At 35.5% G+C, this 17,441-nt stretch overlaps 1 protein-coding gene across 2 annotated transcripts in view; it reads right to left on the bottom strand.

Annotated features, from left to right (window-relative positions):
- SPATA17 (spermatogenesis associated 17) overlaps positions 1-17,441 on the bottom strand; it is a 196,294-nt gene that overhangs the window by 169,542 nt on the left and 9,311 nt on the right. For both annotated transcript variants that reach the window (XM_070501595.1, XM_014849877.3), the window contains exons 2-3: positions 10,958-11,047; positions 9,732-9,813 (exon numbers count right to left, since the gene is read on the bottom strand). In XM_070501595.1, coding sequence (XP_070357696.1) covers positions 9,732-9,813; positions 10,958-11,047 — 172 coding nt within the window. The remainder of the gene's footprint in view (positions 1-9,731; positions 9,814-10,957; positions 11,048-17,441) is intronic.

The raw sequence follows: 17,441 nt of genomic DNA, 5'->3' as shown, positions 1-17,441 counted from the left end.
TATACTATCCTTCTTCTCGCTTCCTTCTCGCCTCTCTTTGACCTACTCCAACCATATGATCTAAAGATTCTGACACCAAGCTAAAGGTCTTACTCTTCATGGCAACTCCTGCCATTATCTTGATCCTACAAATTCATGTAGACAACACATTCAACCACGTAATCTCACAAGGGCCTGCCTTTCTCAGTCCCAATGGCCTCCATTTCAGTTTAGCCTTACATTCCCATAGCCACATTCCAGACCTTGAGAACTGAAAATGTTCCTCCTCTTGAATCTTGAACTCAGATTCCAAATTCCTCTCCTTAAAGCCCTGGTGGCTTAATTTCTATTAAAGGCTCTTGCACCTAGTTTAGACCCATCTAGTATACATATTTCCTCTTCCTCAGTTTTAAGTTCCTCCTTCACATAGTTTTATATACAATGGCTACATGGTATTTTTCTACATGAGCATACCATAAATTATTTAATTTTTCTTTTATTTTTGAGCATTTAGGTGGGAGACCAGGAAAAGATGAGTTTCACAGAGAAAATGGTCAATCATTTTAAAGTAATACATATTTATAACAATTTTGAATAGTACATCTATATAAACTTGACGAGATCAACTGGCTTCATTTACTAGATTGGGCAACACAGAGGAGATATTTGCAGTAAGGTGATGACCATGGAAACTTGAGAAACCATATCCATAAAGATAACAGATCTGATGAACCTGAGTCCTTGTTAGTTTCCACATCAGTGCCATCCTCATTTAATAATTTTGAGTATAATCATTAAAATCACATTATCAAATAATCACGAGTACTTTGTGCATATGCTTTGCCTGTTTGCTGGTAACTGATACCAATCTGGCCATTATCAAAACAGCTGATTGTTAAAATAAACTTTCTTTTTCCACAGAAAAAACTAAAAGCCAATTATATGATTTCTCGTAGTTACTTATTAATATAATCTTTGAAAGCAGGTGAACCAAATCTAAATTAATTTCACAATTGTAATGAAAATATGTTAGTAAAGTTTTGAATTAATATTAGTAAGTCAGAGTCTTAAGTTATTCAGCCTGGTATTTATGTAAAATGAAAGACCCAAAGGGAAAAAATATATTATGTTTCAGTTTTCTGCTCTGACACTGAAGGGTGATAAATGTTGCCCCATTAACTTATAACTGATTTGGAAGTCTTACAAAGACATTTATAAACAGAGTTGGGCATTTTCTCATTTACAGAAGAAACATCTATTCATCTAATAAAGAGAAATAAAAATGTCTGTAGAAGCAACCATGTCAATCTCATCAGTTTTTTTTAAACTTTTAAAAGAAATTTTATTTATTTATTTATTTATTTGTGTGTGAGGAAGATTTTCCCTGAGCTAACATCCATTGCCAAGCCTTCTCTTTTTTTTTGCTTGAGGAAGATGGGCTCTGAGCTAACATCTGTGCCAATCTTCCTCTACTTTATATGTGGGATGCCACCACAGCATGGCTTGACAAGCAGTGCTAGATCCACGTCCAGGATCTGAACCTGTGAACCCTGGGTCATTGAAGTGGAGCATGCGAACTTAACTACTGCACCACTAGGCTGGCCCCAAATCTTTATAATTTAAGAATAATCTATTTTTTAATAATAATTATCTTTATAAATTAAATGGTTCTACCATAGGCTATTAAAACACTTTAAGAAAAAATTTTAATTAAATTCTGTTAATGTGGTTGCCATACATTTGTTGTGCACTGACTGATCTCAATTTACAAACATAACATTGAACTCTTTAGGACTATAGCTATATACATTTATTTCATGATAATGCATATAGAATTAATCATATATATTAGGGTAGCACTTATACTTTGCTGCTCTCAGAGTATGGTGATAAAAAATAGTATATTTGATATTAAACATAATGTAAACTACGTAATGGTAAAATATTAAAAAGAAAAGGATAACAAGATGGATCCGGCTCTTCTGTTATAGGTTAGATTGATGAATTCACTCAGGTAACTTGGATCAAAGGGCTAGTGATCCAAAAGAGGCAGACGGAAGAATATTTCAACATTTTTCTGGTATTATCACCTAAAGAAACGACTACTTTCACTTCACCACTTATGAAATAGAGCAGGAAGTAGTAAGGACAAGCTAGAACATTATACAGTTGAAAACAAGAAGGGCCCCGATACGGTAGGACCGTTTGAGCATCCAGTGGGAAGGGCAGGTTGAAGTAAGATTACAGTGAGCGTTCACAGGGATGAAATACATGTGCACTGAGCACACGCATCAGGTGACTACAAAAAAGAAGAAGAAATAATAAAAATAATAAATAAGAGCAGAAAAGAAGAATCAGAGCATATTCTCACTAACGGGAGAAGATTTTCAAGATTGGGAATCAATGGTCCTAGACCCCTGAGATGGATAAATTTGGGTTATGTTGCCAGATAGAGTGGCCTGAAAGTCAGCAGGAAGGCCAGAAATGGAGCTTGAAAATAAAAATAAACAAAAACAGTCAGCTAGGAAGCAAGAAAGAGTCAAATCACAAAAGAAAATTGGAACGGCTCTATGATTGTATGTTAACGAGGGCACTGCAGTGGAGAATGCATGACACTTTAGGGCTGGATAAGCTAGTTGGTGTCACTGTGAGAATTATTTGAAAGCTAGATAGAAATATTCTGGTATAGCAGAATGTTGAGAGAGGCTGTCTGAAAATACAGAACCTGTCTAAAGTGATCCTAGGACTTCTGTCCTTGTACAGTTCACCTTCTGTTTGACCTTTGCCACGTTTGTGACTGTTAACGATTCCAAGTTTCCCGTCAGCTTTCTCCTCTGGTTCCTGTGATTTTTGTGTCCCTGCTTTGCTTTTTATTATCTACCTATAATTCCCTTTCCTCTGCCTAAATCCTACCTAATACATTCCACAAGCCTCAACTCTTGGCCCTCTGCTCTACCGCTCAGATACTTTTTCCAGCAGGTAGAAAATCCTGTCCTCTTGTAAGGAAGCTCTAAAACCTTTATCTCCAGCTCTGACTTTTAATCTAAGCTCCCATTCAATAGTTCACTTTAATAAGCATTTGTTGAGTGCTAATTATGATGTTCCAGACACTCTGCTGAGAGACAGCAAAATCTCCTTACAAGATATCACCACACGGAGGTGTCCTAACATCATCACAGACTCCAAAAGCTCAAAATATCTTTTGGTAAACTTCACTGAGTGCCCCATTCAGAATGTTACTTATAAGCATCCATGCTTCTGTTATCATTATAACTATTAATCAGCTGTGCTGAGATAAAAAGGCAGCTATCTTGGTAGCTTACCAAAAAAAGTTTATTTCTTACTCACATTATATGTGGGCTGAGGTTCCCTGTAGCTATGTTCCACATGTCTCTTCATCTTAGCCCCAAGGCTGAAGGAGCCCAAGACGGAGGTGTGCCATTCTTGTGCCAGATGGGAAGAGAGAGACAGCCTCTTAAAGCTTCACCGTGGGTGTGGCATATGTCTCATTTGCTCACAACACATGTCCTAGCCCAGCATTAATGGGGTGGGGATGAATCATTCTTTTATGAGGAAGGTGGTAGTGAATAATTTGGGCATATATTGACACTAATCACCAGCCACACTGACCATAACAAAGTCTTCCAACTTACATCCCCATGAATCCTTCATTGATCCAGTTAGCAAAAATTTCTGCAGGCTTTCCATGTGAAATTTACTGGGGTATGTTTGAGATTAATAGAGTAATCACTGCCTTTCAGGAGCTCCCAATCAAATGAGAGATGTAAATAAACAAATGTATCACAGCGATGCAAATGCCTACATGAGCAAGGCATTAGGAAGGCGCACCTAACATTGACAGTCTCCCATCATTCTCCACTCGGCCTCAGGAGATCAGGGAAGGTTAATCTTTTAAGTGAAGTCTTGAACAATAAGTAGGAATTCAGACCAATGGCAGGCAGGTCGGAGTGAAGAAGGGCATTCCAGGCAGAGTAAACAGCATCCGTAAACACCTGTAGGATATTGCATATTTTGGCAATGGCAATGGTTTAATTGTCCAAAGTATATTTATACAGGTGTAGCAAGAAGAGAGGTCAGGGAAGAAGCAAGCATGAGACTGTGAAAAACCTGACATGTCAGGTTGAAGAGTGTGAACTTCATGCCGTGTGCTAGGGTGAGGAGGACTGAAGTCATGAGAGGAAAACGATGAAGTTTAGATTGGAATCAGGAGATTTTCATGAGGGAAGATGGAGAATTTGATGACCGATAGCTGACAGGGGTTAGGGAGAAGGAGGTGGTGGGGAGTCTGGGATGACTCTCAGGCTTGGGTTTCTGGTTGAATGGTTGTACCATTTACCCGTGTACAGGAAAATAGAAGGAGGAGCTGAGTTGGGGTAGCTAAGGGATATGCAGAGAAGATTTTTGGTAAGTATTTAGCATTTGGATCTATACGATCAGCAACTGAGAACCTTGGGCACATCATTTAATCTCTGTGAGCCTCCATTTCTCATCTAGCAAACGAAGATAACGCCTGCACTTTCTGCTTGACAGACTTGCTGGAAAATATGGAACAATGAATGAAAAGATGTTTTTAAACAAGAAATTCTCTTGAAAATAAAGGAAATTATTTTACAAAAGTCACATTCACCTCCTTACCAACATTCTGCTACTCCCCAAACTCAGCCATCTAGATCAACATCCTTACTGTTTCCCATTATAAGATGATCATTCCTAATTTCAAAACTTCATTCATGCTGTTCCTAATTGAAATGTCCTTCCCTCTCCCCAGTCTACAATCCTCTGGTCCCCTGAAGGTCAGCTCAAGTCTTATTTCTCTGACCTTTAGAGATAACATTAACTCCCCATCTGAGCACTTATTATCTGTCCATATCTGTGTTGGGGTGGGGGAGGGGTGAGTCTCTTTTAAATTGACTTTCCTTTTTAATTTATTTAATAGATAATACATTCATATTGCTTAAAATTCAAAAGCTACAAAAGCATTTATAGTAAAAGTCTCTTTCCTATGTTTATTCCTCAAGTACTCAGTTCTCTTCCCCCAGGTAATTAATATCATCGGTTTTTGTGATCTCTCTAGAGATTCTTCCAGAAACAAGCAAATTAAATCAGTGACTTTCAAATTATGCTCTTATGGCTCAAGTGACAATAGAGGCCACAAGGAAAGAGCCCAAGCAGTTGCGCTTCTTCAGTTTCCAAAATAGCTGCACTGTTTGTACCTGTTTTAACACATACGGCTAAAAATTCTGCTAAAATTTTAGTTAAGGAGGAGTTGTGTTACTAGTGTTTTAAAATCACTAACCTATACCATTCATTTTATAACTTAGTCATATATCATATGGTATTATTACTATTATTGTATATAGCTATTAGACAAAAAACTATGCAGAATAAATTCAAAAACAATGGTTTAAACATAGTTACTATAGGACTCTGTGTGTGACAGTATGTACTAACATGTGTGAGAGTATAATTAATGTAGATTCAAACAATATCCTTAATTCAAGTCCCACGCCCCAACCCAAGAAAATAATAGGTCTTTATATGCATTCTTGTTTCAGAAGGTTTGTGTGGGACTGTCCATCCCTAGCTTTGTTTCCGAAAACTTGAGCCCTGAGAGATTATGCCAGGGATGGGGGCTAAGAGGAGAGGCATGGAAAGAGGAGGAGAAATAGAGGAGCAAAATTCTCCATAACTGGGAAAGAGCTGTGCACCAGCTGTTTGAAATGAGGAAATACAGCATGTGGCATTCCTATTGCTCCTGGATGTGGCTAAAAGTCTAGGGATAAACTTGGTGGCAGCTGTGCAGGAGACAGGACCGGAAACACTAGGGACCCGAGCTCTGGCAGAAACCCCCTTCCCTTTATGTGGCCCAGCAGCCATAGAGTCGAACCTTGAAGGATCAGAAACATGGGCTTGGACAATCGACATTTTTTGAATGGAAGCTCCACAGAGGCAGGAATGTCTGATATGTTGGCACCACTTAAGTCTCAAAGGACCTCTGAATAACCCAAAGGAGGAAAATCTCCAAGAATGCCTGTGATTGAATTGCCTACAGCTCAATATATAAGGGTTTTGGAATCAGATCAAATTTGGTTTGAACTTTGTTCTACTTATCACTAACCGTGTGTCCTTGGGGAAGTAACCATCTCTGAATCTAAAATTCTTCATCTATGAAATGGTAATACTACTCATAGGGTTGGTATGAGACTTAATGTAGACGGTGTACGTATTAAGGATGTAAAATGCTTAGTGCAATATTTCACGCACACTAGTCAATCAGTAAATGGAGGCTATTTCAACCTCATTCAAAAATTATTTATTGACATCTGATTATGTTATATATTGAAATCCCTATGTTAGGCACTGCGTACACAATGGCAAAAATAGATAGATGAAACAGACCTGTTCTAAAATAGCTTACAGCTTAATAGATTTAAAAACCATCAAGAACCAATCTGAAGAAAATCTCCATCTTTTTATTTTTTTCAAGAGCCCTAAGATAAGTAGATACAAATATGGAGAATAACTTGGTGATCCTGCTGAACGATACTCTTTTTGATCAAACCCAGGTGAGGCACTAAAGTAATAAAACAAATTTTCTTGTGTGGCTTATTACCTGAACTTTTCAAAATATCTTTTCAGCAACCCCAGAATCATTAGAATGAATATAGACTCCCAAGTTGAATACTTTGACAATAATCATTGAAGCTGGATATACTCTTGTACGTTTGATTAAAAAGAGAGCTCATTAATCATTCATCATCATCTGACTGGTGGCTTGTGAGTACAAATTACAGCAATGAAAGTTGTCAGTAATGCTTACAGAATGTCATATGCATACGTATACTCTACTGTCTTATCTATACATTCATATAGATCTCCAACCACTAGAGAATAATGGGGCTAATGGTGTTCATTATTCCATAGAAAATACCGTAATTCATTGATCATTCTGTTTAAGTTAACTAATTCTATTAAAAATCGGCTTGAAGGAGCTTCTACTAAACAAATCTGGGAAAATTTGAGCACCAAACCAATTACTGATAATAATTTATTATAGCCCATTGAATAAAATAGGAATCCATGAGTTCATACTGAAGTAAATAAATCAATAAATAAATGGGAGAGAAGAAAAAGCTCTTTCTTACAGTAAAATGTTAACAAGTAAATGTAGAAATGATGGAGTTAGAAAGACATTGTGTGCCAAATATAACAATAATTGATTCTGGTAAGAACCCTCATTGGATGCTTAAACCTAGCACCTACAAAAACATTTGATGAGGAAGAAGGTATATACACAGTCTTGAAATACCCTTGATAAGATTTCAAAAAGTGAGCTCACATTGTAGAAACCTGAGAGACACCGCTTTAAATCATCAAAGCACCAACTGTCATGGAACAAATGGATATCATGTGGCCCTAATATGATGTATTGAAATGTATTTCTGGTAAAAATGCGTAACATCAATTTAATAATAAAGAAACATCACCAAATCAAAAGCAAGGATAACTAAAATAACCAGGCTGTACACTTCAAAAATATCAAGGTCATGAAAAGCAAAGACATGCTAAATACATTAAAGGTAACTAAAGAGATACAACTAAGTACAGTGTGAAATCCTGGTTTGTACCCTAGAAAAGATGTTTCTGCTATCAATGACTTTATTGGGACAATCAGTGAAATATGAATACAGTCTATAGATAGAGAATAGCATTTTACAGATGTCAACTTCCTGATTCTACTAATTTTAATAAAGTTATGTAGAAAATACCCACTGATAAAATTAGAGGTAGGGAGCATCACTTCTACAACTTTGTCTCAAATGATTCAAAAAAACAATACATGGAGAGAGAAAAAAGAAAAAGATATGTACAGAGAGAGAAGAGAGATTTCTAAGTAAAGAATACATGGGAGTTCTTTGTACTATTTCCGGAGCCTTTCTGTAAAGCTGTAATTATCTCAAAATTTAAAAATACTTTTTAAGTGGCCTAAAACGCCAATGATGCAAAAGATTAGTTTTCAAGACAAGGAAACATGCTAATGATTAATGAGATTAATGAGAAACACTTTAAGTTTGCTACAGACGTGAAAGCAGGCTTGCTTAGCTAGTTGAATTAAAAGAATAAACTTTTCCTTGGTTTTGGTGGATTTTAAAAATCTTAAGGGGCCTTAATTAGCTGGGAACATACAGAATTAAAATAGGAACTGGACTCGAGAGAATCATGTGATTTGGGGAAGTTATCACCGAAATAGGTTCATCTGTAGGGACTTAAGTGATTTTCTCCAAGGTTTAGCTCATAAATGTGTTAATAACATTTTCATCAATGCTTTACATAATCAAACAGAGAAATTTCTGGAGAAGAGCAATGTAGTATTGAAGAAAAGTCATAGTAACGGAGGTGATGATATTAAGGCAAGGCTACCTTTGGATAATAAAAATTTGTGCAGGACCTCAGATCTGCTTTATAAGAACATCATAGTGATTTTAAACCTAGCTATCAGAGAGATCATGCCAGCATTATTGTTGGAATTCTTTAGTTTATTTATTTCATTAAATCTAAAATATTAGCTCTGCCTTAAAGTAGTCTCTATACTTTATTAACATGTTGCAAAATTTTCTCACTAAAGGTGAACTCATATTAGTTATCTACTTATTTTTTTTTCTTTACCTTCTGTATATGTTTTAATTTCACTTAGATGCAACTCATTAAGAATAAATGAAGAACAGGGGGGCCAGTCCCGTGGCCAAGTGGTTAAGTTCTCATGCTCCACTTCCATAGCCCAGGGTTTCACCGGTTCAGATCCTGAGCGTGGACCTAGCACTGCTCATCAGGCCATGCTGAGGCGGCGTCCCACATAGCAGAACTAGCTAGAAGGACATACAACTAGAATATGTCATTTGCGGACATATTAGGGGGCTTTGCGGAGAAGAAGGAAAAAAAAGGATTGGCAACAGATGTTAGCTCAAGGCCAATCTTTAAAAAAAGAAAAAGAATAAATGAAGAACAAATTTAAACTATCATAGTAGAAAATAGTAACAAATCAGGAAATTAACGAAGTAGACCACTGACTGGCAACTTTCTCACTGTGTATGAAGAAAATTATTTTTTTCTTAATTTCCTAAAATTCCTAACTGAAGTATAATTTGGCCTGCTATCATACACTTCTACAAGTCTCTCAGTGGACATAGATGGTTGCGGTATGCTACATTTCTTAAGGCAAATCTTCAAAATATCCCAACAGTCAATAATAGAGAATGGTTAAGTAGCACAGAGACAAATTGCCTTATTTTTATATTTTGTAGAATTAATTTGGGGCACTTCAACTCAGCCAATGTTTATTGACTGTGCTATGGGCCAGAGATTGGTCTAAATGTTGGTGGTCCAAAATGAAGAAGCTATGGTGCCTACTCTCAGAGCTCTCCATCTAGAAAGTAGAGATGATAATCAACAAATAAATACATATAAATGCATACACTGTGAAAGGTACTTTAACAAAAAGAAAATATCTGGTGTAGTGTGGGTACAAAGAAATGAGTCATCAATTCTCCATGGGAAAATCAGGAAAGGTTTCTCAGAAAAGGGCTCATGCTAAAAATTAACCCCATTTTTGTTCTTATATAAATAATTATTATGAGTAATTTCAAAACTACATTTAAATATGACTGAAGTGAATAAGTTACAGCATATCGTATAATTCAAGTGCTAACATATATACATTTTATAATATTTACCTTCACAACTAGTTGATAATGTTGCCTGCTTGAGTAACTTCTCCACCATTTTTGAACAATTATTGCTGCTCTGTGTAAATGCCTGGGTGAAAAATACGCTTATTAGTATTCATTGAAACATGAACATTTCTTAAATTTTTCTTAGAATATACCTTTCTACAATTCAAGAAATCAAATTCAAAGCCAAGTTTATGTGTACTTTTAAAGAGTAGAGAGTTATCATTCTGCAATAGAATTAATCATTCCTAAAAGTAGAAAAAAAGCATAGACAACTATTCAGTATTTCTTTGGGCTTACGATCAAATATTTTTTTAAATTTTAATTACTCCTCAATACTTATTCTCTGAAATATTTTTGAACGTTAACAATATAAAACAGGTTATAGTGACATGTTGAGAATAAGCCAGGCCCTATTGAGGTGAATCACTGTAAGTATTTAGAAATAATTCTTGAGGTCCAGAAACACTTCACTTTTTTATTGTTATATTACCCAGTCTGTCCAAGCTAACATCATGTTAGCGTGCTGAATTAAAAAATACTCTCTTTGCCGCCATGCTCCTAGGCCATGCTCCTGGCCAAAAGGGAAGCCCCATCCTCACACTTCTATTTGCATGTCTGGCTCTTATTAGCTAATATAAGGAAGTACACGGTATAATCTCCATCCTGCCATCTGGCTTATTATGGACTAGGCACATTCTTCCTTAACCAGGGCAATACTTTTCAGAATTGATGAGAGACTGACAGAAAGTTTGGGCCCTTAAGAAAAAGTGGGAACAGTTAAGACAGACAACTTCAGTCTCTTTGTAATCAGAATGGCATCATTCTGGCATCATTCGCTTTTAGCTACCAACATGTTAGAGAGGATTGGAATAGCTTCTTTTTTTTTTTTTTACCAGGCAATGAATTCATTGCTATAAATACAAGTCCAGTCACTTCAGTCATTTGTCACCTCCCATTGCACTTGAAGAAAAGAAGCTGATCAAGCATGTTTACGATACTGAGAATTTTTGAAAGTAGAGATATGGTCAATATAATTTAGTTTTTTGATACGTAAGAAAAAATGGCCAAAAAGAGTTATATCTTTAAAAAGGACATGATATAATTTATTAACTTCATTACAAGTAAAATAAAAGATTATTTGCAATGAGCACTACATGAATAAATTACATTTTCTAAGGAGTACATTTTTATGATATATCTGAGGTTTCCATGACAAAATCATATACCTGATATATGCCCGAACTCGACATCCTCGAAACCAGCTCTGGATTTTAACAGCTGCATCATTCTCCTTTTTCCTAAATACATCCACAACACTAAAAAGAAATTTTTTTAAACATTTCATTAGTGACTAACATAATTCTAAAGCAAATCAACCTGTTAAGCTTAATCTTTAATTTCTTCCCAAATGATAATCATAATTCAAATGCCATTTTAAATAAAATTAAAATACTAAATAAAGAAAGCGTTTCAGAAATCATGAGCTAAGTTTTAAAAATTAACCTTTCTGTGAGAGGCTACGTGCTTTCAACAGCTTTACTTTTTTTATTTTTATAATCACCTATTTTGCAACTAATTAATTTGCCAGTAATTTTTCTAAGGAAATAAAAAAAGTCAATGGGCTATTTTATCATTATTTCAAAAACATAATTATTTGAATTTACTGTTGAAATGCCACTACACATGTCAAGCAAAATTAAAATACTTGCATATATCCCTCGATGCATCAGTTAAATGAATTGCCTCTAAGTAAAATGAATCCATCACAGAGTGCCTATTCTAGAAAGAACTCTCATAAAGTCCATTTCGGTTAAAGGAGGGAGGGTCAGGGCCACAAGTCTTATAAAGAGATAAGAAACCCAGCATTTAGATTTTACTGACTTACAGCAAGAAAAGGCTTAGTAAAGAGAGATCTCCATCTTAATTTTATCCGTCATTACAATTCTTCCTCCCCATCCCCATTTGATAAAGTGATATTGCTGAGGGCAACTACTGTGGACCACAGAGTCATTTCTCTCCTAGACTGCTGGTTGGCACCTAATTAGCACTTTATGTTTGCTGAATGAGTAAAGAATGGATAGTCATTTATTGCTTACTTTATTTTTAAAACTTCCTTCAGAATGTGTTTTCTTGGACAGGTTATTTTTTGTTGTCATTATATGTTGGATTAAATGTATAGATTTCATTAAATTTACTATAATTAGAATGAAAACAGAATGGAGAAAAATACCTCAAACAATAAAATTCTTGGACAATACTATGAAGTTGGCTGAGAGAAAGCAAATAGGATTAGCAATTAAGCTGTCAGTGATGAATAGATGGAGAAACAAGTGGACGGACTATAGTTTTAGACAAGCAGGAGAGAGAGTTACTTAGAAAGCCTGGCTGAAAAAGACCCACAAAACCAAAGAGAGGAGGAAAAAATATTCATCAAAATCAGCGACTCAAGATGTGGAGAAGTGGAGAGAAGTCACACAAATCAGTAAGGTTACCTAAGGCGTAGTATTAAGTGTACAACAAACTGTAAAACTACACAAGAGAATATCATTGTATTACCTGAGAGTGGAAGGGACGGTGATAAGATGACCATACAATGCAAGGAAATGTGCTAGAAATAACTAAGTGTGTGAGATCACTCTCGACAATTGGGAGTAGAAGAAAAGAAAGTTTCATTATTGTTCTATGCTTATACTGCATGTACCAAAAGATAGCAGAGACATATGAACTGTATTCTTGGCTTTTGTTATTGTACTCATCGTGGGAGAGAGAACAGCTTAAAGTTTTTTCCTCCCCTCCCTGACTCCCTGGACCTCATTATGCCTCTTCGTTATACACCCTCGTAGCTCTTCATAATATTTAACATGATCATATTTAATGCTTGTTTAATGATGGTCTCTCCACTACACTTTAAAATCTGAAAGGCCGTAATCTTATCTATTTGTCCCATACTGCATTCCCAGTGGCTCCAGAGAGATAACTGATGTTATTTCTAAGACTCAACCTTGGTCTTAGTAAAGCGGCTTGCCCTGGGGGAAAAACATGCCTCCTGGCATATTTAATCCCTGTGAGGAATGCCACTCACAGTCTTCCCTCACTAGACCCACTTGCAACATTGAAATCCTTCCCTCCTTTAGGATGTCCGAGTTGCTGAGGTGCTCCCTAGCTCTTAGTAACTTGAATCCTGGATGATTATGGGTAAAAGACAGGCAGATATTTGAAAGAACCTGTTGAAAGAAATGGAGAGAAGAAGAATATCTTAAACAAATTAGTACTTTCTGTGCCAGGCACTGTTCTAGCATTTTACACCAGTGAATTAACTCCCACATAATCCTTTCAACACCTCTATGAAGTAGATAATTATATGCCCATTTGACAGAGGAAGATACTGAGGCAGAGAGAAGTATGGCAATATGCCCAAGGTCACATATTAGTATGCGTCAGAGCTCAGACTTGATTCTAGGTAGCCTGGCTCCAGAGGCTGGGTTCTTAACCATCACTGCCCCTCAAGGAGAAACGAGGAAGGATGAAAACAGAAGAAGGGAGGGAAGAGAAAGGGAATAGAAAAAAAGGAAAAAAGATCAAAAGGAAGAATGTATGTAAGCCATTTTCAAATACAATATTGAAATTCTGTGGCACAAAATAGTACCGATCTCCTTAAAACAATAAACTAAGAGACTAAGATGTGAAAAGACACCAAGACCCAAAGCAAAAATCAAAAATTCCTGACTCTACCAAGTATGGGTGAGAATGGAGTGCAACAGGGACTCACATATTGCTGGTAGGAAACAATCTGTCCTTTGAACACATACAGAAAAATTTCACTTACATAAATGAAAAACTCGCAAAACTTTAGGAATGTTTATTAGCAGTGCAAACACGTAGTAAAACTATAATGGGAATGATAAAGCACAAATTTCAGGATAGAAGGAGTCAATTTCTAAAACCTGTTATGTGCTCACGCACTAGGAATTCCATAAAGGGGAAATCCAATGTTTTTGTGCTGTAATCACTATATCTGAAGGAAAGAAAAGAAATGCTGAAAAAATTGAACAATTCAATTGAAAAGCAGGAAAAGACACAATATACAGAAAAGAAAAACAACTTATAATTTTAAGTATTGCATGTAAAGATACTAAACTCTTGAAGGAAGACTCAGTAATTCTTTCCCTACAAATTTATTCTTTTATGATGTATCATTGTTTATATTATTAAAATAATAAGAATAACCTAAATAAACAATAGACTGTAGTACATCCATAAAATGGAATCCTATTTTGTCCTTACAAAAAATTAAGTGGATCAGTATGTCTTGACATAGAGAGACACAACATGTTGTAACGTGAAAGAAAGAAACATACAGTGTAGTATTATACATTTCCTTATTTACAGAAAACAATTTTAACTGTATGAATATGTGAATGTATACACAGAGAAAGTCTTTTTTTATACAAATGAGGTTATTAAAAGTGGTTGTCTTTAGTGAATGAAATTTGACTTTATTAACTTCTGAATTCTTTAAATTACTGTATAATAGCCATGTAATGCTTTTGTAATTAAACAATGAAAAAAACTAATACAATTCTCTAGAAAAATATGAATAACTTTTTAAGTTTAACCTTAAAGCATTAGACTTATCTAGGTATTAAACACTAATAAATTTGGCCATTTAATGTAATATGAACCACGGGCTAGCTTAGTTAAAATGCTAGAATAGTGGATAGCACTTTCGCTTCGCAGAAAGACCTTGGTTCAATTCCTAACTGTGTCACTTACTGGTTGGGTAACCTTGAGAAAAATTTTTAATCTAAAATTCAGTTTTTTCTGTAAAATTTCAATAATAATACATGATAGGTATGTTGGTTGGCATATCATAAAGAATCCAGAAGAAAGATTGGTAAATAATATGCTCTCGATAAAAGATAATTATTATTTCATTTTTACATAATGATGGGCATTTCTGTGGACTGCAGGAAGGAAAAATACATTCCAATTTGTCAATATCTTATTCATTAATTTAAAAAATATTTATTATACGTAAACTATGTGTAAGTTAGTATGCTATTTAAACCAAATTATATATACGACACATTCTGTGCTCTCAAGCATAAGTTTACAAACTAACAGAACTGAAAATAGCAAAAGTAAATAAAAGTACGTGAAAAGTGCAATAACGTATGAGAAGTAAAGATCTGAAAAATTCAGAAGTAGAAGAGCTTGATTTAGGAAATAAAGAGTAAAGGAAGAAGGGAGTCAAAAGAAGTATTTGAACAGGTTTTCAGAGGATGGGCAGCTCTCCTGGTCTGTACATCTAAAACTTCTTAACATCTGTGCTAGGATACTCCCCAGGTATCTCAAATTCAACGTATCTAAAATAACAGCTCACGCCTCCTCCACACATGCCCACTCTCTATTCTTCTTAGAATAGCTCTCCTGTCTGCAAGTCCTTTCTCATAAATGGCAACATTTTCCACCCAGTTGCTCACATCAGAAACTGTGAAACCAATTAGTTCTCAACATTAGTTCAGATCTTCATCTTGTTAAGATTAGTTACTTGCAAAAGTCTTCTTTCCCAGACACTAGTCTTCATCCTCTCTATTCTATCCTCCAAACCTATTCTTTGAATAGTCTTTCTGAAACATAAATCTAATCATGTCACATTTTTCTTTAACCTTTTCATGCCAACCCCACAAAACATCCCAAGTCTTCTGAATGAGGCCTAAAGCCCTTCGAATTTCAAAGTCTTTCCAGATTTGGCTCTGTTTGAATCTCCATGTCTTCTTTTACAACTTCCATCCTATGATAAAGCCATTCTGCTCTTACAGCTCCCAGAATAAGCCATGTGCTCTATTGCCCTCAGACCATCACAAAGCTACTCCCTCTTCTTGAAATGATTTTCTCAACTATAATTTCCAACAAGATTTATTTCTACAGTACTCGTCATTTTTTTCTACATATTACTTATAACATTTATCTTCTTTAGATCTGGGCTCACATTTTATTTATATTTGTATCCTAACACATAGTAATGTATCTGATACATAGGAGAAGCTAAACAAATGTTTGTGGAAGGAAGGAAGAGAAGAAGGAGGGATGGAGAGAAAGGAAAAAGAAAGGAAGGAAAGATAAAAGGAAGGAAGGAAAGAAGGAAGAGAGGGAGGGAGGGCTGAAGGAAGGGAGGAAAGGAGGGAGAGAAGGAGGAGGGGAAGGGAGAGAGGGAGGAAGGAAAGAAGGAAGGAAGGAAAAAATGGGAGGAAGGGAGGAAAAAAGGAAGGAAGGAGGGTCGGAAGGAAGAGAGGAATATATATAACAGTCAAAGCCAAGGCAGAAGGCAAGGTTCTTAACTAGTTTTCAGAATTTTGTGCATAATATTAAGGGATATTGGACTCCCTAAATATCATCATTGTGGCCCTGGAACCACATATCCCAAAAGTTTAACAGTCTCTGGTTTACAAGGATTTATAGTGAAAGATGTTAAATAAGGAATAAAACAAGGTCCAATTAGAAGAGAGAACTATTTTGCACCACCATGGAAGTTAATGCAAAGGCATCAGGAAGGGACCACGATTCAGCAGTGTCAAACGCTACGAAGAAGTCATGAAAACAAAGCCACTGTTTCAAGGGGTTGCAGGGTTAGAGGGAATCTTTCATTTTTCTTTTTTTTCTTAAGATTGGCACCTGAGTTAACAACTGTTGCCAATCTTCTTTCTTTTTTTCTTTCTGCTTTTTCTCCTCAAATCCCCCCAGTATATAGTCGTATATTTTAGTTGTGAGTCCTTCTAGTTGTGGTATGTGGGACGCAGCCTCAACATGGCCTGATGAGTGGTGCCATGTCCACGCCCAGGATCCGAACCAGCAAAACCCTAGGCCGCCATAGCAGAGTGCGCCAACTTAACCACTTGGCCACGGGGCCGGCCCCTCATTTTTCTTTTAAAGTGGTATCCTAGCCAAAAATAAGGTGTGAAAGTGAAGGATATAAATGTCATTCATGGAAAAAAATTTTAAAAAATTCAGCAACACAATGTCCAGTAGAGCAGGCAATTCAAAGAAGACAGAATGTGAAGAAGATAAGGAAAGAATAATCATTCAATAAGGCTGATGTGAAGTGAAATTCATAATGGGTTAAAATAGTTTCTTACGGTTATTTAACCCTTTTTCACCATTAACACTTAATATTACTATAGTAGACATTTTCCATCTTTTTAATATATCTATTTAAGTTACTGAAATCATTTGTCTCTCCTTCCCCATCAACAATTACCAACCAAATACCTTTGCAAAGGAGGGAGGAAAAGCATGAATAAAGTATAGAAACACACCTAATACTTTTTTTGAACTAATGTATTAGTTTGAACTTACTCTTTACTTATAATTGTCATTAGAAATATAGAAGATAAGCAATCAAATTATCTGTTTTGAGTTTATGTCTTTTAAACTCTTTTCTACTAATAATCCTAACATACAGTATATAGTCAAGAGGAAGATTAAATAATATCTTTTTGGAGTTATGAACAATAATGTATATAAATACAAGCATACATATTATACTAATAAGAACCATACATTAAATTAAACAAAAACATTTTTTAAAATAACTAGTAGTTAACTTACTGCTAAGTTTTAACTTATATGCTAAAATTTGACTTCTATACACATTTTTATGTTGCCCTTTTTTTAACTGCTTAAAAGTGAAACTTACAGATACTTGGGTTA

This window comes from Equus asinus, chromosome 30 (genome assembly GCF_041296235.1).
Source record: "Equus asinus isolate D_3611 breed Donkey chromosome 30, EquAss-T2T_v2, whole genome shotgun sequence".
In the NCBI taxonomy this organism is placed as follows: Eukaryota; Metazoa; Chordata; class Mammalia; order Perissodactyla; family Equidae; genus Equus; species Equus asinus.
The sequence above is the reverse complement of the archived record's forward strand: the minus strand, read 5'-3'. Positions and strand labels throughout refer to the sequence as shown.